This window comes from Emydura macquarii, unplaced genomic scaffold, assembly GCF_026122565.2.
Source record: "Emydura macquarii macquarii isolate MOO-44397 ecotype Brisbane River unplaced genomic scaffold, CSIRO-AGI_Emac_v2 contig_968, whole genome shotgun sequence".
Taxonomy (NCBI): Eukaryota; Metazoa; Chordata; order Testudines; family Chelidae; genus Emydura; species Emydura macquarii.
In genome coordinates, this window is record NW_027131105.1 from 12184879 (window position 1) to 12208855 (window position 23977).

The 23977-nt window shown below is 37.7% G+C and overlaps 1 protein-coding gene across 17 annotated transcripts in view; it reads left to right on the plus strand.

The window, feature by feature from the left end:
* SLMAP (sarcolemma associated protein) overlaps window positions 1-23977 on the plus strand; it is a 152810-nt gene that overhangs the window by 274 nt on the left and 128559 nt on the right. For all 17 annotated transcript variants that reach the window (XM_067544216.1, XM_067544215.1, XM_067544226.1 and 14 more), the window contains exon 2: window positions 46-1519. In XM_067544216.1, the coding sequence (XP_067400317.1) occupies window positions 1322-1519 (198 nt within the window). In that variant the 5' untranslated portion in view covers window positions 46-1321. The remainder of the gene's footprint in view (window positions 1-45; window positions 1520-23977) is intronic.

The following is a 23977-nucleotide window of genomic DNA, read 5'->3' on the forward strand; positions in this document are numbered from 1 at the left end:
CCAGGCCCAGGGCTCAGCCTGACCGGGTTTGTTTTGGTTTTGCAGGTCAGAAGAAAGTTTTCGATGACGGCGGCTGCTTGAGAACGACACCGAGCGGGAGGTATCCGGGCCCGGCCTCCAGGCCTCTCCCGTAGCCGGAGCAGGGCCAGCGGAGACCCCACTCCTCCGGCGAGAGCGACAAACGGCATCCCGATGCGCAGCCACCTGCGGAGACCTTGAGCGGAACAGACCCCTCCCCCTTTGGCCGGGCGGCAGAAGACCCCCCCCCCCACACCGAGATTCCTCACTGAGACTCTTTCTAGCCAGCCCTCGTGAGAGATACTCCTCTGCTCTCCTAAGCCAGCCCGCCTCACAGACATCCGTCTACCCACCCCCCCAATCTGAGGGGCGACCACTCCATCAGCCTGCCCTCCGTGAGCTCCTGCAAAACCCCCAGTCAGTCACCTCCCCTCCGAGTTGAGGAGACCCTCATCCCTTCAGTTCATCGCTGGAAGATCCCTCCTGTTAGTTGATCCCCGAGTGAAGAAGAGTTTAAAGCCCCCCTCCATCCTCTATCAAATTCCTTGCTTGGAGTGTCTGATTGAAAATCTAGCCCAGGTCAGCTTTATCTGATGTAGAGAAAGAGAGCAGTGTAGCTTTGTTACCCCCAATCGAGGACCATCCACTCCACTTTATCTTAATGTCTGAAGAAGATGAAATGTGGACTATCATGTGGATCAACTAAACTGACTGTCTTTTGTGGAAGGAAAGCTTCATATGCATCCTCCAACTTTTGATCAGTGTTGTGAGGCTGGATGCTAAACCATTTTTCTCCCTTAGCCCCCTCCCCCTAAATCTTTCCTTGTTTTCATGCTGCATTGGTCAACATTTTGGTAAGTGTTTTTTAAGGAAGTAAAAAAAAAAAAAAAAAAAAAAAGGGCAGTCTGAATCCCAAACACAAGTATTTGTGTGTGACTCATTCACTTGGATTTAAAGACATCTCCACCTTCTTTCCGTCAATCTTGCTTCTCTTCTGTGGAGTCAGATGTTTGTTCCTGTTCTTCCTGATGAGCATGGATTGAAAGTCGCGCCTTCTAATTTTTTTCCAGGGTGCTGCTGATACTATTAAAGGACATAATGGGGCTTTTTCGCTGGATTATTGCCAGGATCAGTTTACACACTGCAACAATGAGTTGTTAGGCCTCTCACGTACCGGTAACATTTGTCCTGCTTTAATGTAAAATTGCTGAAGAGATTTGGGTTAAAAATTGTGGAGGGCAGTCTGGATCAGGAAGAGTTTCTCTTCATCCCTCTTTGGCGTGACATCTCCAATCTATCCTCAATGCCTTCAGCCTTGGCCATCTTCACTTGCCGCCCGAACTCTCACCCCTTTCAGGAGCGTCATGTCTATCTGGATGAGCCTGTCAAAATCGGCCGCTCGGTGGCTCGCTGCCGACCCGCTCAGAATAATGCTACTTTTGACTGTAAGGTGCTGTCTAGGAACCATGCCCTTGTCTGGTTTGATCACAAGACAGGCAAGGTAAGGCCGTTTGTGTTCGTAAAGGGGAGAATATCTAATGAAATTACTTTAATCAAGGTTGGGTTTCTGAAAGTTCCTGTAAATTTTAGCTGGCTTGAGGTTTCCCTCTAAATAGTGAATATGGTAAGATTTGAAGTAAGAAAGGTGTTTGTTGTGACCAGGAATCCTGATTTTCAGTTAAATCGATAAAGCCCTGCTAATGCAAAAATGAGATTTATTAAACATACATTATAAAAACATAAAATTGTTAGTGTCTGGAACTGGTGGATCCTGAAGAATTTCCATGGTCGTTGTTCATTCCTGCAAAAGTATGATATCTGGGGTCTTGTATTCTGTGTAATACAAAAACAGAAATATAAAACCTGAAAAAGCTACGGTAAGCAAATTTTTGGAAACGAATTACCTTACATATAGGTATCATTTCTGTAGGGGAATTGGTGTTTTTCCTAAAATACAATTCATTATGTATAAAAAAAAATGTTTAGTCTTTCTAATATGTATAATTTATTTTATATGCATTAGGTAAAAGGTTCACAGCTTTGGTGATTGAACATGTCATTTTGAGCAGCTGTCCCAAAAACAGCATTATAAATGGATAAAAATGAACGTTGGACAAAATATTTTAGTACTAACTTACATGCTATCAGATAACATTAGCTGCAGTTATTATATTTAATGGCCTATGAAATCTGCTCTCATTGCTAATGAGACTGAGTTGAAATGTGCAGTATGTTGTCTTAACCTGGCCTTCACACATAAGGACATCTACTGTCATAAAATGAAGTTTAAGGTCTTTGTAATACTTGCTTTTGTCCACTAGGGACTGAACTGGGTTAACCAAAGCTATTTTGCTTAAACTGTCATATTAAATTTAAATTGCTAACTAATAGCAAAAGCTGTGCTTTGTTCACACGCTTCAGTCACTCAAAAAGTAATGTGCTTTAAAAATATGTATTAAAAATTCCCTGGCCTAGTACTTCCTTATTCGCTGTTACTCAGTACACTGATGCCTCTCTTACTGTACGTGTCCTTCTATGAACTTTTGATAATGCAGTTAATTCTAATAGAATAGTCAGGTAACCAACTGTTGTTTAATAGTATGACCCAGCATAAGGAACAATATGGTAAGTAAAAGTTCTTAAATCTTCTGATGACTGTATATTATGCAATACTTAGGCATGATGGGACAAGCAAAAAGTAATTTCTTAAGGCTGGGTTGTGGCATGACTGAAGTTGCTTACACATAATTATCATGAACTATTATTTATATGAATTAATATTTTATTGGATTTTTTTTATATTCTGCATAATGCTGTATAGGAGATGCTTGCTTGTCACATTGGAAATAGCCAGTTCAGATCATAATATCCGTCTATAAAATTTAGATGTTTTCAATTTGAGATTATATACACAGTCTTCCTTGTTTGACATAGTGGGTTTGGCTCAGTCACATAAAATGTCTGTTCTAGTCTAGAAGCGTTTCTGACTAACACATTTTATGTATATAGTTCTTTTCATCCAAGTTTCTCAATGCTTTACAAACATAATTAAGCCTCATAACAGTCTTGTGAGGTCAGTGAATATTTTCACAGATGGTTAAACTGATGCACAGAGAGACTTTGATGTTGGGCAAGTCAACTAATTAGTTGGTGGCAGAGCTTAAAACATAGGCAACTGAATTATTTTGAATCCAGAGTGGCTAACTTTAGACCCACTAACAAAAATCAAATTAATGAGTTTTTAAATTGCTTTGTTTTCTGGATTTGTACTGTTTACTTCATCTTTCATCTTTAAGTTACTGGTTTGGATTTGCCCAATTGGTTGTGAATAAAAGCTGTAGGCATTTGATTGTGGGGGCCTATAATATGTGAGGAGCTGGTCTTGGTTAAGTACTTCTGGTAACTGTAGTTTCAGCAGATATTCAGGTCTTGGAGAATCCATTACATTTTCATTCTTGAAGGTGGTCCTTCTGAAACAGGTTTGAAGCATGCTGGTGTAGTAGTGTGGGGTAACTCAAATTGTATACTTGTTGTGTGGGGGAGTTCAGTCTCTGAGTCTGTTTGGATTCCTATTTCTTGTGATTTATTGTTCATATATGGTAGGATTTTTTGATGGTAGAGGGAGAAGAGAAATGCTCTGTAAGAGAATGTGGTATCACAATACAATTGTAAGGGACTGGGGTGTAGGTGATCTGGCCTAGTGGTCATGATTGGGTTGGTGTCCCCATGTCAAGGATGGCCACGAGGTGGTAGTCAGCGAACAGGGTTTGGAGGAATTGCTAGAGCTGGGAATGACAGGCAAGAGTCAGGGTCAGAGTCAGGCTGGAGTCAGAGACTGGAGAACAGAAAGTGAGGTGAATTCTGGAATCGCAGTAGATAGAAGTCTGTGTAGTTGTTTAGACAACTTTCTGGGACACCTTCCAGGGTTAAATAGTGAGCGTGGGGCTGGAGTATGCTGTCATTCTGGAACTTTTGATGGCACTTCCTGCAGTGTCTAGTCTCCACAGTGCTCCTTGGATATAGTTTTGTAGGGCCTCTCAGCAGCGATGTGATAACATCAGCTATCCCCAGTCTGAAGAATTAGGTTCTAGTCTCAAGAAACCTTACAACAATAAATATAAAACATTGTAGTGAAAAGGCAGATGGAAGACAGATACATATGGTCTTTGAATGTTCTTTTATGACCAGTCACAAAAATATTCAACTATGTTGCTTATAATTCCTTACTCTTACAAAACCTGCAGTGCTCAAACAAAAACACAATAATAAAATAATTTGAAACATGCTAGTAACATTTGCATGCAAACACTGAAATAGTGAATGATTAGCAGAGCCAGCCATTTTATTAACCCCTCTTACTCAGGAATGTCATTACCCACCAATGATCTAAACATCTTTGTCTTATTGATTAATGTAATACTGCAAGCATTTCTCAGAAACGTGTAGATGGAATAGAACACCTTATTAAGTCTACCTTTTGTGACAGTTTAGGCAGTAATTTTAATGATATTTTATAATGGGAAGAAGAAGTTCATCATACGTGGCATAATGGTCTAAGGTACCAGTAAGGTTAACTGATTTTAATCAGCAAACAGGAAACCTTAGTTTTAATAATCAGTTTTAATTTTATTTTACATTTGTGCTTTTTAATTATTTTTCTAAAAAAAAGTTAATTCTCATTGGTCGATAATCAGTAAAATATATTGATTTGTAACTAAATATAGCCTTTTCTGTAAATTTGGTGCTTTTTGGTAATTAGGAATCTAAATTATATTTATGCACATTTATTTAAGCAGTTATATACCTCAGTACACATTTATTCGGATTTTTAATTTTTAGTTAGATTAGAAAATGGTGAATGATGTATGTATTTCAAACTTACTAGATGAGTAATTTTTTTCTTGTAGTTTGTGTCAAGCTCTATTTGGATGAAAATAGGAATTCAATGAAAAGTACACAAAAAATCAGCATTTAATTATTTTTTTAGAAAGTGACCTTGTTTATTGGACACATAAGAAAAAAAGATTACCAAAACATATTTTACATTTAAAACTTGTTTAATTTTTAAAAAATTGTTAGTATTTAGTGAATTGATGTCACTGTGTCTTTCAGGATTTTACTACTGGGTGAACTCATCCCTTCCCCCCCCCCCCCCTTGTTTTTATTCATAGATTGGAAGAGGTTGTTTTCCTAATCCTAATTGCTTTCTCAGTTTGCACTCTCTGCACCTACAGAAGAGGCTACTGCTGTCAAAAGCTGGTTTAGCACTTCCACAAGCTCTGATTCCAGGTGTTTAGTCAATGGCTTGACTTTCTTTTGAAACTTTGGCAGCAAACATGCTGCTTGAATTTTTTAAATTTAATTAAAATTATTTTAATAGAGTATAGTGTTTAGGCCTTAATTTAAGTTGTCATACTTTTAAATTAATTTTAAATGTGTTTCTTTTTTAAAAGAAAATTTATTTGTATTCATCCTGGATCCCAAGCTTACTTGGGAATTACTGGCTATCATACTGGTACTGGGGTTGCTATATATGCTGCACTGAATCACTGTTTAATAATGTCATGAAACTTCTTGTTGAAAGATTTCAGTGCCATACTTTGTATAGCATGGTTTACATATGTGTGAAAAAGTTCCTTATCCAAAGAAGCTTACATCTGTGTAAGACTAAAACAGTACTAACTTTTTTTTTTTTTTAACTGTAAGGTGTGATAGTGGGAACAGACAAGTTTTGAGGGAGATCAGTAATAGAAAGCCAAGTGAAAATAGTGTTTAAAGGGACACACCTAACTAAAAGCTGCACTTCTGTCTGAAAATAATTGCTGTTACAAGCAACACCGTGAAAAAAAAATTACGGTTAGAAGTTACACTGAAGATTACTGTAACTAAAATTGGATGGGAAAAAATTATTTTAAACTTACCTTTGTGTTTAGCAGCGCTCTGAGAATAGTCAGTTTTACTGTTTTCATTGTGTAGACAGTAGTACCCAGTTTTGCTTATGGATTTTTCACTCAACTGTAGAGGGCAGAGAAACATAAAGTCATTGTTAAACCACAAAAAGAGTCTCAAGTGTTTGGGGCAGCTACTACCTGAAACTACTTCTAACTTATATTTAAAATATTGATTATATTACAAATTGATAGATCACTTAAAGGAGGGATTTGAAAGAGAGGGTGTGTTATTTGATATGTGGGAATTGGAGGTTGCCCCAAGTTTAGGGCTGGTATAAAAGAAGGTATGAATTGGGCTGATAGAGAGTGAGGAAAAAGATGTGTTAAGCCTGTGAAATTCTTAATAAAATAATTTTTTCAGCATTTCTTTACTTCCACTCCGAAAACATATCCATAGTAGATAAGCTATTCTCATGCAAACACTTAAAAAGAAAAAACCTATTTAATTTTAAAACTGTCTAAAACCTTAAACTTATTTTGCCTTGAAAAATTGTAAGTTTAAATACTGCAGGACTCTGGGTGTGATTTCTTCCAGGCTGAAATGTTGGGGAAACTTGCAATTTAAAGAGAGAGTTCTTGTTGGAACCCTGAAACTCCCATCAGAAATTTAGGCTTTTGATTTGATAAGGTTCTTTCACCAGAGGCTTTTAAAGAAACTAATTAGTCATAGAGTAAGAGGCAATGAATTAAAAAATAATGAAGAGATGAAAAACAAAGAGTAGGAATAAGTGGTCAGTTTTCATTAAGGCAAAAATTTAAATGGGTTGCCACAGGGTTCCATGCTAAGACAGGTGGTGATTAATGCATATACAGCTTGGAAAAGGGGTTGAATAGTGAAATGGCAGAGTTTGCACATGTCAGTTATTTAGGTTAGTCAAGTCCAGAGAGGATTATGAAGAGTTTCAGAAGGACCTAACCAAGCTAAATGGATAGTTAGCATGATGGCAGCTTAAGTTCGTAAAGGAGGTCAGTCTAGATGACCTTCCGGTCTTAAAATCTATGTGGGAAAAAATCAAGTAATGCACATTGGAGAGAAAAACGAGAACTAATAAAATGCCTCACCAGTGTCTAAATTAACAGGATCAGCTCAAGTAAAGGATCTGGGCATCACTGTGGACAGATGAATGAAAACCTCTTCCTAATGGCAGCTGAGGCTTAAAAAACAGCGAACAGTGTCAGGATACATAAGGAATGAGATTAAAAAGAATATAAAAATATTATAACACTATTATATAAAGCAGCGGTTTGCCATAATCTGGAATACTGTATTCAGTATTTATCACCTTGTTTCAAAAAGGATGTTGCAGAATGCGAGAGCTCAGAATAGAGTGCTAATAATAATATGGGCATGGAAAAATGATGCAGAGACGGTAGATCAGGAGTTTCTGATTGAAATTCAAAAGCAGCAAATTAAAAAACTGATAGCAGGAAATAAGTTTTCATGCAACACATAATTAGACTATGGAACTCATTGCCACAGGATGTCAGACCAAGAACTTGGAAAGATTCAAAGAGAGATTGGATACTTGTCTGAATGAACAAGATTTCCAGAATTGTTGCAGTAAATATCACTTAAAAGTTTTGATGGGAAATAAAACATAAAGCCTCTTTCAGGGTTTTAGCAGTCTTTAATTATTAAAGGTCAGGAGATTGCCCTTTAGGCTGCAGATTATTGCACTATGATTTCTTCAACATTCTTCTGAAGTATTTTATGCTGACCACTGTTGGAGACAAGATACTGGATTAGCTGGACTAGTGATCTGATCCACTATGTCTGATCCACTGTCAGTTCTTATGTTCAATTTCCCTTTAATACTCCTGCCTCAAGGCTGTGGTCTTCTGCTATCAGCTGGAAAGAAGTTGATTACAAGTATATTTTAGCAACTTTCAATGCTGCTGCTTACTTGCACTGAGAGGTCCTTGTCAAGTAAATTGAAGCATTTCCTCTTCCAAATGTTGACCTTTATCCCTAGTGATGTAGGAAGCAAGATACTAGGACCTGATCTGTCATAATCAGCTGGGTTGATATTTCAGTGCCCAAGAGAAGCATTCCAGTAAGAAGATGAAATTTGATCCTCCTCTCACTTAAATCAGTTAATTATTGTACACAAGGACATGTCTATTATTCTATTCGATGACCCCAAATAAATTACCCCAGTTGACAGTGGTGTAAGTAAAAGAAGAGTTCTTACTTTGAACAAATTTTACTGTTATCACAAAACTTATTTTCAAACCTGGAATAGAAAGGGTGACAACCATGAATGGTTGAGATGAGTTATTGCTTGGTGACCAGGATTTCCCTGTGGAGATACCAACTAGAGTAGACAGAACTAGAGTAGACAGTGGGGCTGATCCACTGCAGTCATGGAGTATCAATCTTGAGCTAGGAACACCAGCATTTTTATTTGATTTTTTTTTTAAAAACGTTGTATTTGGATTGAGATTTTACAAGGGCTGTAATCCCTTATGTTTCAGGTTTAGGAGAAGAATCTCCCCTATGGACAGGTTTTTCTATATCTGTAGGTGACAGATATTTTTGCACATTCCTTTGAAGCATCTGGCTGCTGTGACTGGTCTGATCTGGCCTGGCAATTCTTGTGTTCCTAAGTGGTGTCTTGATAGCTTTTTCTTAATTTTGAATAAGCAATATATTCACAAATGGATTTAATGCAATTTAATTACTCTCATATACCTGTGATGGGATATGTATTCAGTATATTTTTGCCAAAAAAAAAAAAAAATTAAAATTTTGACCACTGTATCTAGTTGCTCTTGCATTTTGAACTGTTACTCAAATAGCACTAGTTGCTTGCTGTAGATGTGTGCTCTTTCAGTGATCTGCTGCATATTTGAAACTTCACAAATGGCTTGAGTTAATGCTGTGAAAAAGGAAAGAAGCCTTGATCCATGTAATTGACTATAGCATATAGTATACATATAATTAAAAAAAACTACCTCTTGTACTACAATAACACTTTAGACTATTAAAACTGAATTATTAAAAATAGGCTTATTTCACTATGTATGCAGTTAACTCTGGTTTTCTGTAAGCATAAACGGTGGAAAAAAGTTGTCATAATGGTTTCTAATCAATTATACTTCCTGGTTAACATGTGGTGTTTTGGTTGCTGTTTATGTTGGGTTTGCAAACACTACAGGTGGTTGTTCATTTGCAAGAATTGTCAACCCACTCTCACTGGACAAAAGACGTCCACATATTGAGTGTTTCACTCACTTCATCTCCCTCACCAATATTAGTATAGGGAAAATGAGACAGTGCTGACAGTTCCCTTCCCTTATGCAGCTTTTCCTGTTTGCAGTGGAGGAGCTTATTCTCTAAAAATGTTTCCAGCAGTGCATGTTCAGCATCTGGTAAACAGGTGGCCCTACAATAATGATAAACAAGTAATGGTGATGAAGTAACTGCTCAACTATATTAGACACTAAACTAGATTTTCTGCGGGTAGTGTCAATTTTGTGCATATGTTCTGAGTGGGCTTTCATAAGGCTACAGAATCACTTACAGTATGTCTATATTGCAACTAAGTGTATGGCGTTGGCCTGTGTCAGCCGACTTGGGCTCTCTGGGCTCTGGCTATGGGGCTATTTGATTGCAGTATAGACTTCTAGGCTTGGGCTGGAGTCTGTGCTCTTGGACCTTCCCACCTTGCAGGGTCCTAGAGCCCAGGCCCCATCCAAGCCCCGATGTCTATGCTGCAGTGAAATAGCCCCGTAGCCTGAGTCCCGTGAGCCCGAGTCAGTTTAGACAGGCCAGGAGCAGGTTTTTCATTGCAATATAGTCATACTCTTGGTGTCTGTTAGCCAATCCAAACATCCTATAGTTGTTGCTGTTTTGAAGGAAAAACCCCAAAAACCGACACATCACACACATATTGGGCACCAAGCAGATCTGATCAAGCCTGTCCTGTAAAATCTGGCTTCTGGCCTTCATTCTTGTTTATAATAATGACTTATTGACATTTGGAGAATCACCTCACTAGCACTTCTCTCACGTTTTCTTCAGTTAAACTTTTTGCTTTTCCTTATTTTGCTGGTTTCAGCTGTGATTTTGATAGTTGACTAAACTGCATTCCGGTTTTTTTAGCACTGCATGTCATTTACAACCTGCTCTTAGCAGTGCTATTCTCTGTTCAGCTAAGATTTGCTGCAATTTACACCTGTTTTGAGGAAATTGCAGCCTTGCAACAAGCGTCCGGGGGGAGGGAGGAGGGTGTAGATTCTTTGTCAGGTTTTCTAAATGTCCAAAATATTTTGTAGTATATGTGATGCATTTTACATTTTTAAACTTTAATCTTTACACAAACAATCTTTAAGACCCAAGTATTAGAGCTATTTAGAGTTTGATTTGTTTTTTATTGCATCTGGGAGCAGATATAGTGGAGTTGTTAGGGGGGAAAAAACTAAAGGTATTCTCCATATTTTTGAGGATGTTAACAAATGAAAATTTCATATTTATAAATCCCTTATCACAATGGCTCTTAAACAGTGGTTCATGGGCCACACGTGGTCTTTGAAGCTCTCGTTGGTGGTTCACAGCATGGAATATTAGAACCAAGCAGTGGAGGGCTCAGGGTGTTGAAGAGGCCCATGAGAAAATGTTTTTCAAGGGTGGTCTCCAAAATTAAAATGTTTACAAACCATTGCTATGTCACATAACTAGTCACATTGCCTAAAATGATTGAAGACCTTTTGCACATGGGTTTTGAGGATGTTAATTTGAAAATAACTTCCTTCTAGAAAGAGTTAAGAGGGCATGAGATACTGATGTATTTGCAGTTAATACCCTACTGTGTCTTATGGCCCGATTCTTCAACCCTAAGGGCTTGTAAGATTAGGATTTTCCAACAGATTGGAAAAAATTCTCCTCCTTCCCTGCTTTGTTAGCAGAGGTTGGAATTCTGCAGCAAACAGTAAGTTAATTGTTGCTGACTTTGTGGGGTTAGCACTGAGTGTAAGGGAGGTGTAGCTCACTATCCCATCCTGAATAAAAGATGCGGCAATGGTCCTCTGGGAAAGACCACTACTGTCTGAGTCAGACAGGTCCTGAAGGGAAGGAATCCTATGAGAACTTAATCTGGGGTATGGAGCCATTGGAGTAGCCAAGTCTAGAAGGAAATTTAAGCAGGTTTTCACATGGTGTTTAAAACTTAACAAAATTAGTAAAGCCATAGCCTTGGGGTATGACTTTTTGACCCTGTGAAGTGTGTAGCTCTTGTTTGGAGCTGGGCAGGCACACCACCAATTTACAGGCCTATACTTACCTTCCTGATTTTACATGTAAGCTTAAGTATTTTACAGAGTCATTGACGAGTTGAAGGCGTGAAGGAGCCATCAGATTTAGTCTGACCTACTGCATGTAACAGATCACCAATATCACCCAATACGCACATTAAACCACAAAACGGTATTAGACTAACATTACAATCCACAGGAGACTATGCTATTATGTGCCACAGGGAGAGAATAGAAGGGACCAAAACGCATCAGTGCCTGCAATGGCAGGAAAATGAACAAGTGAGAGAGAACTAGATAAACCTGGCAAGTGACCCATACGTTGCAGAGAAAGGTGAAAACCCCCCAAGGTCACTGCCAATCTGATCTGGAGAAAAATTCCTTTCTGACCCCACGTATAGTGATGAGTTAGACTCTGAACGTGTGAGCAAGAACTAGCCAGCCAAGCACCTGTGAGAGAAAATGGTTGCTGTCACCTCAGAGCATTTGTCCATCCTGTCTAGTGTCCCTTCTGTAGCTGTGGCCATCTCTGATGTTTCAGAGGAAGGAGACCAACCCTCACCACCACCCCAGATACATTGTGGGTGAGTGGTGGTGAATCCCTCTCTAAACATAAGATGCGAACTGGAAGTGAACCTTGGGGCTGTTGAGCCCTACCCTCTACTCTCATAAGCACTTCTGTCATACAATCACATTAATAAATTTGTTCATCCCGTGCTCAAACTTAATGGTTTGCCCCCACAATTCCTAATGCAAGGTTATTCTAGAGCTTTACTCCTCTGATAGTTAGAAACCTTCTTCTGATTTCCAGCCTGAATTTGTTCATAGCCAGTTTATGTCCATTTGTTCTTGTGTCAACACTGTTCTTTATCTTAATTTGCTTTTTACCCTCCTTGGCGTTTATTGTCCTAATGTGTTTATAGACAGCAATCCTATCCCCCTCTGTCGTCTTTTTGCTAGGTTAAACATGCCAAGCTCTTCCAGTCTCGTCTCATAAGATTGGCTCTCCATTCCCCTGATCATCTTGCTAGCTCTTTTCTACACCTGTTGCAGTTTGAACTCATCTTTCTGAACATGGATGAGGAGAATTGTACACCATATTCTAGATGAGGTCTTGCTAGTGCTTTGTGTAATGGCATTAATACTTCACAGTCTCTTGCCTCATGCATCCTAGGATTGCATTGGCCTCATTCACAGCTGCATCATGTTGGTGACTCATAGTTGTCTAGTGATCGACCAACACAACCAGGACTCTTTTCCTTTATTTCCAGTTGATGAGCCCCCATCTTGTAGATGAAATTTCTTCTTCTTAGACTTTAAGTGCAGGAGTTTGCACTTTGTACTATCAGATTTCATCCCATTTCTGTTAATCCAGTCTTCAGGGCCATCCAGATCTTCTTTTATAATTTTCCGGTCCTCCTCTGTATTGACGAAGTCTCCCAACTTTGTATCATCAGCAAATTTCATTAGCACACTCCTACTTTTTATGCCACGGTCATTAATAAAAATATTGAATAAAATTGGTCCCAAAACCAGTCCTTGAAAAACTCTGCCAGTAACCTTCTTCTAGTCTAATAGGTCATGTTTCAGCCCAACCCATTGCCTTGTCCCCTTTGGGTAGTTCTTTATCCACATTACCATTCTTGTACATTCTAATCCCTAACTTTTCTAATTTAACTGATAATTTCCCATGTGGAACTGTGTCAAATGCTTTACTGAAGTTCAAGTATATTAGATCTACAGCATTACCCTTATCTAAAAAATGGTTATTTTCTGAAAGAAGGAAATCAGGTTAATCTGGCATAATCTACCTTGGAAAACCAGTGTTGTATTATATTCCCTTTACTGTTTATGTCCATGAATTTAATTATTCTTTCCTTCACAGTTTGTGTTAAAGCCTTGCACACTACTGAGGTCAAACTAATAGGACTATAATTGCCCAGATCACCTTTCTTAAGTATAGGTATGACACTGGCTATTTCTCCAGCAATATGCTGCTACCTCCAAATAGATAGAATTATTAAAAATCCTTACTACTGGACTAGAAATCTCATGTGCCTGTTTTTTTCAGTATTCTGGGATGGAAGTTATCTGGTGTCCCCCTTCCTCCTCCCTCCTTCCGATATGAGCACATTAAACACTTTTTAAGCTTTCCTTCCACCTCAGATGTGTTGGTTTCTGTTTCTATATACTCGATTCCATCAGCCGTTCTGCTTTCATGCCTATGTTCCAGGGTGGATTGATTTAAATCAAGGTAATTTAAATCATTGATTTAAATCAGCAAGAAAATCATTGATTTAAATCAAGTTTCCCACTGATAGTTCTTCACATTTCTTAAACAATGGTGCAAATCTGATCACTAAAACATGTTAATTTGCAACTCAGTACAGCATTTTACAACATCTAGGAGGGTATACTTTGTGTAATTATTTAGATAACTTGATTTTTATTAATTTAGGAAATAGTACATAATACTCATTTCCTGTGTCAAGCTGCAGATGCAGCAGCAGTACATTAGGAATGGTAAGAACTAAATCACACACACACACACACAATAGTACTTATACATTATTAAACTAAATCTTAAATGTTACATAAATGTTTCACATTTGCAATTATAGCAGTCTCCTGAGTTGCTGGCAGACAGCTGTCCTTAATCTTTTTTTTTTTAATTTTCAAATTTTATTAACTCTAACAGACAAGTCATCACAACATTAAATGTACGTTGTCCTTAAAACTTCTACAACTAGCTCTCGTCTTCCCCACTGTCATTTTTATTCATAGACTGAAACAGAAATGAGTTTTTCTGCTTTTTTAACTCCCAGTCAATTTCTTAGCTTTGAATGAATAATACCAAACGATGAAAATATTGTCTCTGTGCCTGCAGAGGAAGCTACTGCTGTGAAAAGTTGGCTTAGCACTTGAAGGAACTCTGTTTCAAGGTCACTGGCTAATGATTTCCACCAATTCAGGAGAGTGACTTTAATCAAAACATCATCAGTAAACATGTACTGTTTAAATGGTTCCGCTCCAGCCCTGAAATTTATTATGACTGGCATAACTGAGGAGTGATTTTGAGATGCCCTGCCATGGCATCATCATCTTCAGAAGTTAGGTATCTACCTTTATATCTGTGGTCGAGAATGTTCACAAGAAAATGAGGTGGAATTAGTGCTTGATCCATTCACTTCTTTATTGCCTACAGTTTAACTTTCTGGTGAGGTATTTCTTTCTTCAGTGTCTCTTGAAGTGCCTTCCAAATTTCGACAGCATCAGCAATGAAACGACAATTTCTCTGTAGTTTGTTTAAGGCTATGGATATAGGCTTTAATATACTGAGCATATTCTCTGTGTTCCTCTTTAATCCAATGTTAGATACTTTGGATGAGATATTTCCATCTGTTTTATCACAGTTTTCTTCGCAAAGTTTTATGAGACTAGGCCAGTTCTTAATAAATTGTTCAAAACAATCAACCACAGAATTCCATCGGACATCTTGGATCCTTCTGCTCTCTTCAGTGAAGCTGAAGCAAAATGGTTGTTATGGAAGTATTCCTGGAGAAGACGTACTTAAGTCTTTGGCTAAAAGATGCATTAAATGGGCATTGCAGCCATATGTTGTTAAGGAGCATCCTTCCATTTCTTCTTCTAAGTATCTTCTCATCTTTGCCACATTTGCAGCATTGAGTGAATAATACCAAACAATGAAAATATTCTGGCAGTGTCTTAACTAACTCCTCTGCCTTGCTTGGCCCAGCTCCACCATCACATAAGCACAGAACAACAATCCTATCCCAGCCTGTGTCTTTCTTTGCACATGTGACTTTAGTCTGCTGAGAAACAGAAACTGAAAGCCCAGAACTTTCAAGAAGCAAGAGCTGGTAGTTAGGATGGACAGACTAGAGCCATTAATTGGTTTTTATGAGACCGTAAGTGTAGGTTTAGCATGTTTGTGATGAGATTTAATTGTAACTGTTTTTTAAACAAGAGAGAAATTTAGTATTTTATTGACCATTTTTTAAAAAAATCAAAAAAATCTGATTTAAAAAAAATAATTGATTTTTATCCACCCTGCTATGTTCATATGATCATCGCATTTCAGATAGGTTTTTATATAGTTGATTTAAGAAATTCCAAGTCTTCACCACATTTAAGTCCTTGAGTTCTTCAGTCCTGTAGATTTCTTGAACTAATTTCCTTAATTTCCCGAAGTCTGCCCTTTTAAAATACAAAAATACAGCTTATGACCTGGTTTTGATGATCCTTTCATCTAATTTAAACGGAGTCAACCTGAGATCCAAGGTTATTTCATATGACCAGCTCTTCTGTGATGTCCTCACTGCTTACCAAAACCAAGTTTAAAATTGCATCACCTCTTGTTGGTGACAATTTGATGAAGGAAACTGTCCATCATATCCAGGAATAACTGGGCTTTACCAGTATTAGTAGCATTTATTCTCCAATCTATAGCTGGGAAGTTAGTCTCTCATTATGACACAATTCCCAGTATTATTTCTCTCTCTAATAATATTCAAGAGATCTTTATCCATACGAGTCTGACACTGGTGTCTATAGCAGATCCTAATGCTATCCTAATAGAACCTCTTACAATCCTTTCCCAAAGTGATTCTGATCCAAACAGATTGTTTGGTCCATACAGTCACTTCTTTCTTAATTTTATCACTTTGTTGATGTATACTGCTATCCCACCACCTTTTCCTTCATTTCTTTCTCTCTTAAATAGAGCACATCCTTCAATACCTGTATTCCAGTCAGTGCACTCCACCAAGTTTCTGTAATCCGTATGATATCTGGTTAGACCTGCAGCAGTAGTTCCAGTTGTTGCATTTTATTGCCCAGACTCCTTGCATTCATGTACAAGCATTTCATTCTTTCCCTTGGACCTCACCTAGGTTTCTAGCTAGATTGGATATAGTCCTTTCACTAAATGTAACATCTACATGATTATTAATCCAATCAATGTACTGTCTTTCTCCTTGCATTCCATAGTCCTACCTTCTGGTGTTCCATTATCCCTAGCTGTATCTTCATTTAGCTGATTTTCCTCCTCCTGTGTATTGAAGCTAGGTATATAGTTATCATGGTCAGAGAGGAAGAGTGGTTCAGTGGCTAGGGTACCTACAGGAGCCCTGGGTTAATTCCCTGTTGTGCCACAGCTTCCTGTATGACCTTCATTTCTCTGTGTCCCAGTTCTGTAAAATGGCGATGATTATTCCCTACCTGGGGGTGTTGTGAGGATGAATGAATTAGATTGTGAGGCATTCCTAAACAATGGTAATAGGAGCAATTTATTAGTAATTAGCTTGGATGGATAGATGGTATCCCTGCTGGAGACTCTAAATTCCTCTTTTGGTAGCTGTTATGTATATCAATGTCTGGAACATTACAATTTTCTCTGTCCGTGTCTTTGTCAGTCTTTATGCAGAGCATAGAATAGGAGCTCCAGTCCTGATAGTGAGGACTCTGGATGCTACTTAATACAAATATTAAATACACAACCTCATCTTGCACGTTAAAAACTACTGGGGCTCAATATAAGTGTTGATGTTCCCTTAAGAAATTTAAAATAGGATAGCAGCAGGTGCAATGCATCATCTTGCTAAGATAATTTCCCAAAGAGATAATGGTTGATTAAAAAAATAGGCATCTTTTTGGAAAACAATAATGTTCAACTAGTACTCTTCAAATATGATCTTATTGTGATTTGTTATCTTATTTGTTAACATGGATGTGAAACTCCTTTAAGGAGCAGAAAAGATCTATAAAGAGAGAAGTCTCATGTTTTGTTTTAAGGCAAATTGAATTGTCACTCATTTGCCTCCTTTTATTGACTAGCATTTCTTCATAACATAAGCTGAGATGACTAGACAGAATATGCTATTCTGAATGTCATAACTGTAAAAGATCAGTGCAGTAAATCAATCAACTGCATTTTTGTAAAACAACCTGCTCTCACTTAGGGTATGTCTACACTTAAAATGCTACAGTAGCACAGCTGCGCTGCTGTAGCAGTTCAGTGTAGACACTATCTATGCCAGTGGGAGGGGTTCCTCTATTGGTGTAGGTATCCATCTCTCTGAGAGGTGATAGCTAGGTTGATGAAAGAATTCTTCTGTCGACCTAGTGCTGTCTGTACTGGGGTTTAGGTTGGTTTAACTATACTGGTCAGGAGTGTGCATTTTTTGTAGTTAAGTTGACCTAATTTCTAGTGTAGAGCAGGCCTTGGAATCCTTATGAAAGTAACTTTAACTTTTTTTTTAAAAACTACAGTCATTTTCAAAAGGAGAGAGAATAAGCTCTTTGGAAAGGCAACTAGAAATGCTGTTGACATTAGGCTTTTTCCTGCCATGTGAAATTGAGGATTCTTTATTTTGGTATCGGAGTTGTACATCCTCTATCTTACTGTAAAATCATTTTTATTTAGTATTTAAAATCTAATCATCTACATAATACATCAGTATTTAGTAAGGTGAGCTGTGAATGGAAACCAGTGAAAAGTTCTTAAAATCTCATAAGGCCACTTGGCATTTAAGTCTTCTTAAATTTCTGCACAGACATTACTGAAGCATTGTCAGATTCCATTTGTATAAAGTATATTTTATTAAACACTACATACCAGTACAGTATTTGAAAACTTTCTTGTTGAAACTGAATTCATGAACTAACATTCATGAAATGCAATGCTAAATTTGTTTTTTGATAGGTGTGAGGAATAGCCTTTGGTTATAGGAAACCTGTTGTGTAGACATCTTGACTTTTTAAAAGATCACTTACTATGGTAAGCATCTCTAACTAGTGGTTAATTTAAAATGTCACTTTCTTTGAGCTCTTTCCTTAACACTTACTACAGTTACGCAAATTTTTCTCAGTTAAATGTGAAATGGCATTGAGGTTAAGTAGTTTTGGTATTTAATTATACATTTTAAATTTATATTAATATTATTATAATATTATATAATATATTATCAGTGTGGCTTGAGTATCTTCCATTCTGTAACTTTCAGGTTGTTTGTTCATTAGAAATGTTGTCATAGTGGCCATCCACTATTAAAAAAAATTTTTTTTTTAGAAGTTGTGTGTCCGCAGTACAGCTCACCACTGCACCTGTGACTCCCTTGGTAGTTTTGTCAGAGAGGTCAAGCATTGAATGCAAGTGAAGACACAACTCACCCTAAGCACTAAAGGATTCCTGCGGTGCAGGTTCAGATGTGCTAGTAGGGCAGGGTGCAGAAGCTTATGTTGCCATTGCTTTTTATGCCTTTTCTAAAGATATAAGATTTTAGGTCGATAGCTGTTTGGTTCTATATAATAGCTGGAGGCTGCCTTTGATACCTTACATAATACTAACAATTCACACCAAAAATTGTGAAATGCAAGTTTCTGCTAAAATTTACTTGATGGAAGAAAATGAAATATTTAATGAAAACACATGATTAGTTCTGTAAGAATGGAAATAATAGAATACTTTCACTTGATGGCTCTCAACCACTACTTCCTTTTTAAAATACTCAAGGGGAAACTGATATTTTTTGTCTTCCTCTTCATTTAAGCATTTTTCCTAGAGTACGCATACTGGAGAGAGAGCATGCAAGCCAAGAATGCACATTTACACCAAAAGGACACATTTATCTTCACAATGTCTGAAGCAGCAAAAGAAACTTAAATATAAGGGTAATAAGTTGGCATTAGATAAAGCCACAGTAGTATTGTTGTGCAGGGCATTTCACAGAAACACAAATCCTGTCTGACCCTGAGCCAGCAATTTAGAGTGTGGGTAGATATCTTAGTGCTCGGTTAAAGAGAGACCTACTAGACCTGTGTTTCTATTGATTGTATTAAATGTAATGGTGCCAAATTATAGTGCATGTCACATAGAAACCCATGTTGTGTGTTACCGATATTACTGAACATTTGAAGGCATACTTCTTCCTGTGTTCTTCTTGTATTCATCCTAACTTTCAATTAAATTATCTCCTAGACAGTAGACTGGCAATTTTAAAAGCATATGTGTGGTATACTGATGTCCTCTGACTTTCAAATTGGGACACAGAAAGGAAAAGTCAAGAGGTGCTGCTGGTTGATGAAAGTGGAACACCCAGTAGTTTGCTTCCTGTACCTGAACAAAATGTATCGAATTGATGCATTAACCAACAGATCTCTCTCAAAATTTGAATTCTGCTCTTGGATATATATGCAAAATTTTCACAGATTTCAATGGGAAGTCTACATTTATATCTGAGAGCAGAATTTGGTCATTAATATCTATTGTCACAAACTGAAGGATTTTTTTTACCCATGTGTTTGTTTCCACTCCGCTGTTTCAACTGCAGTATGCTCTGTTGAGAGCTAACTTTACTGATGGACTACCACTTGGTAATTTTTGCTCATGCAGAATGTGTTGTCTGCTTTCTAAATGAGATAGTCCAACAAGAACATAAAATATCCACATAGTGCACTGAAGGTTGGTCATCTTATAAATGAAATTCAGGTTGTTGTCTACAAACCCAGGAATAGCATAAGTCTTTCAAGCTGTCTCTTACTTTGACAAACCTTAGGATCTGCATTCATCTGCAATGTTTAAGTTCGCTTTCCCTAGAGTAAGTCTGGAGGGAGCCTGAAGCTGTGTATTTCCAGAAACAGGCCCTTGAAATACATCTAGGTATCAGGAATACATCTAAACTGTAGTCTGGGTGCATTTGGGAAGTGCTGTCAGATTGCTGTCAGTGCTCTCTCTTGAACTAGACTTTTTTTGTTCTCTTATCTTTCTGCACTATTGACAGCATGCAAGGGCTTATCTACACAGGGAAATTGACCAAAATAGCTAGGTATTCCTCAGTAGCTGTCTCAGAATAGCTCATTTGGATACACTATTTCAGAATAAAAGTCTCTTTATTCCAGAATAATTTGTGTGCTTCCAAAATGGAATAATTATTGTGGAATAAAGTGACTTTTATTCCAGAAGTGTCCACACAAGGATCTATTGCAGATCTATAGGATCTATAGCTTATTCCACAATAGCTATTCTGGTCAGTTTCCCTGTGTAAATAAAACTTGGGTTGGTGAGCTGACCCACTGGCCAGGGAAAGTGAAATCATGTCCACCACCATTCCAGTTTTTTCCCCACAACTCTTAGTTCTTGTCAAAGTTCAACACAAGATGCCTCACAGCTCCTTAGGGTCTTGTCCAACTCTTGTCTTCCAAGCTTTGTAGCCCTTACAGGCTTACTTTCAGGGCTTCACACTCTTCCTGACTGAGACTTCTCTCCACAGGCAGCTGCTGTTTCCTGTAGGTGTCTCCTTTTCCAGCTTTCTGCCTGCCAGCTGAAGTTACCGTCCCTCAGTGGTCTCCCTCTCTGCTCCTATACCTAAAAGGCAGGAAGCCACATATATGACTTCCTGTAGGGCACATAACTAGGAGCGTTTGACCTGCAACTCCAGCTCCCAATTTTAAAGAGCCTGAGTGTTAGTACTTGGATGTGATTGAAGAGAAATATTTTACCAGTTTCTTGCTTTGGTTTTGTTAACGTGGGTGCTTGTTAAATTAGATGGTACTTCCATCTAATGATGATGACACCAACTTCAGCCATTCTGGCATAGTTTTGTGGTTTATTATTGAGCCAGTCAGTACCTTGTGTTGTGACTTGCAGTAAATGCTGGTAAGAGAAGAGTTCTGATGGACTTTTAATACAAAAGTGGTTGGGCTCTTCTGTTTTGCTCAGCTGACCAAATGAAGGTACACATCATGTATAAACTTGACTCCCTCCTCTCCCTTTCCCACCCAAATAGAACTTTATTTTGGATAATCTTGAGACGTTATTAGTTGTACAGTTAGTTGCCTTACGCTGCCAGTATAAACATGGCAGTTCTGCCACTTAAAGATTTTACTGGGGTATAGTAGAGAATTGCTATAATTTGAAATATAGTATAGGGCTTGCTTTTCAATATTTGTTGCTTCTTGAATGTTTCCAGTATTTTAAAGATGTATCTTGCCTTTTATGTATTACAGTTAGATAAGTTGGTATTGGAAGGTTCTTATAGCCTGGAGATCTGTCAATGACAATAATTTGGGGGTAAGAACATACTTAGTCTTGTAGCTGGCCTAATAAGAGTCCATTTCTGCATTTACGTTATTTGAGACTAAATTCTGTTTCTATCTATTACAAAATGGGAAGAAGGTCAAGGTAGTTCAGGCTTAGGCTGTATGCTAATACTAAAGTAGTATTGTCCCACCCTGCTTTTGTCTCTAATGACTACTCTCATTTTTAAAATCTATAACTTTTATTCTTTAAATTTTTGGGAACTACACCTGTGTACCCCATCTTCCTTTGTAACTGAAGTGTTGTGTTTACAAAGGCCTGCAATATGAAATCTTTACTACTTTTCAGTATCTTTCAAAACTACATCAGCACAATTGGTTTATGAATATCACTTTATAATAGCTTAATCATACAAAACAGCTTCAGAGAACAGATCTTTCTGGTAATGTTGTATCTCATGTTTTAACTTGTCGGTATCTAAAAGCCATTTTTATAATATTGCTGTAACAATCAGGAGCAAAAACTTTAAACACTTTGCAATATTTAACTTTACACTATTGACGTTCTTATGTGTGTTTGTTCAAGTATTAAAGCAGAGTGGAGACTTCAGTAACCCCTTTGGACTCTTGTACAGCATACCACTTTTCAAGTAGAGGCAAGTTTTTAATTAATAGTGAGTGATCTTATATAGTGAATGATTAATAGTGAGTGATCTAATTGCTAGACCCAGGTCTCACAGCCATGCTTAAGATCTAGAACACTTCTGTCAACAAAACTCTCTAGTGTAGATCAGGCCTAAGCGGTGTTAGACTACATCAGATCACATGCTAAAATTCTCTTCTGTTCAGGTTGTTTATACTGAATTCATCACGGTGTATCGGAACAATTTACAGGTCAATCTCTCCATATGCAAATAAGCCAATCATTCTTTTTTTTAAGTAACTAAAATGACTTTAATGAGGTGAGAACAACCATAGGAAAAGCAGGGGGGGGGAAAGAAAAATCAAGTTAACCCACTGAATGGATTCTTTACTTCATTTGGGAGTTCAGTCTCTAATTCAGCTGCAACTGTCAGCCAACTGACAAGGTGGGTGAGGTAATATCTTTTATTTGACAAACTTCTTTTGGTGAGAGAGACAAGCTTTCGAGCTATACAGAGCTCTTCTTCACTTACTCAAAGCGGTACCAAATCCTGCCAGAAACAACAGGTGCAAAACCTGCAGACTTATCTCCACTGCTATAATGATGAACACTTTCTACCATATAGATTTCAAAATCCATGGGTCCTACACATGCCTGTCACACCATGTGGTCTACCTCATCCAGTGCACTAACTGCCCCAATAGCACCTATGTAGGTGAAACCAGGCAATCACTGTGCTCTTGAATGAACTGACACAGGAGAATAAGACAAAAACAGCACATCACCTGTGGGTGAACATTTTTCAGAAAGGATCCTCTATATCTGACTTATCATCTTCATCCTCAAAGGAAACCTGCACAATGCTTTCAAAAGGGGTGCCTGGGAGCTTTAATTCATAATTTTGCTAGACACTAAAATCGTTGTCTGAATAGAGACACTAGATTCATTGCTTATTACAACAGTTTGTAACCCACTAACATTCCTTCTTTGTTCTATGGTTACCTTTGTGTTAACTGGCCATTTCACCTTGAATGGTCCTTTAGCATATGTGCTAATTACTTATGCTATCTGTTTGATCTATTGTTTAGCTGTGACATTCTCAATACTTTTCCCAGACCTGAAGAAGAACTCTGTATAAGCTTGAAATCTTGTCTGTCTCTCCAACAGGAGTTGGTCCAATAAATATTACCTCACGTGCCTTGACTATCTAATATGCTGGGACTGACTTGGCTACAACAACACTGCATTCAGCCAACTGATGAGTGTTTTGAACTTTCACACAGAATGTTCTAAATCTTAAGGCACTAATCACAAGTCATCACAGTTCTTAAAACTCCATACATCATACTATTCTAGTGGTTGGTTCTAGTGGTTCTAATCATTAGCAAATGAATATAACTTCAAAAAGCTTACCCATTCTAGTAATTAGTTTGTAGTTTTGGTTTTTAGTTCATGGTAGCTGTGAAAACAAAATATAGTTATTTTTCAATGAATAATTTAATAAATCCATTTATAATGTTAATTAACAACTGTTAATTAATTTAACACTGGGTGTCAGTGCCAGACACATGTAAAAAGTTGAGAAGCATGTGTAAATACTAGTTGAATGTTGAAGGATATCCACTATTAACTTCTAAAAGTGTCCTTGTAACTAGTTGGCAGCAAACTTAAAACCCAACTTTGTTATTATTAAAAGCATTGTTTTGTATTGTCTTATTTATAGCCTGGTGACAGTGGCTGAAAAACAAACCTACTAAAAAAGTACTGTTTGTACAAAGCTACATCTTTAAATTGTCTGAGGCCTTGAGCACGGCCATTAGTAAGCAAGACAGATTCCATGTAGGAGAATTCTGTAAAACTGTTAGATATGTATATAGCGTAGTGGGTATGTAAACCAGTTTGTCATAACTCAGTGCAACGTATGAGGAAATTACTGGAAACCTTAGTCTGTGTTTTGCTATATTTAAGATTAATCAGTTAAAATTCTGAACAGCAGAGAGAGGAGTGCTGTGTCTTGCAGCTTGCTAGATAGTATGGAGTCCATAGCCCATTTGCA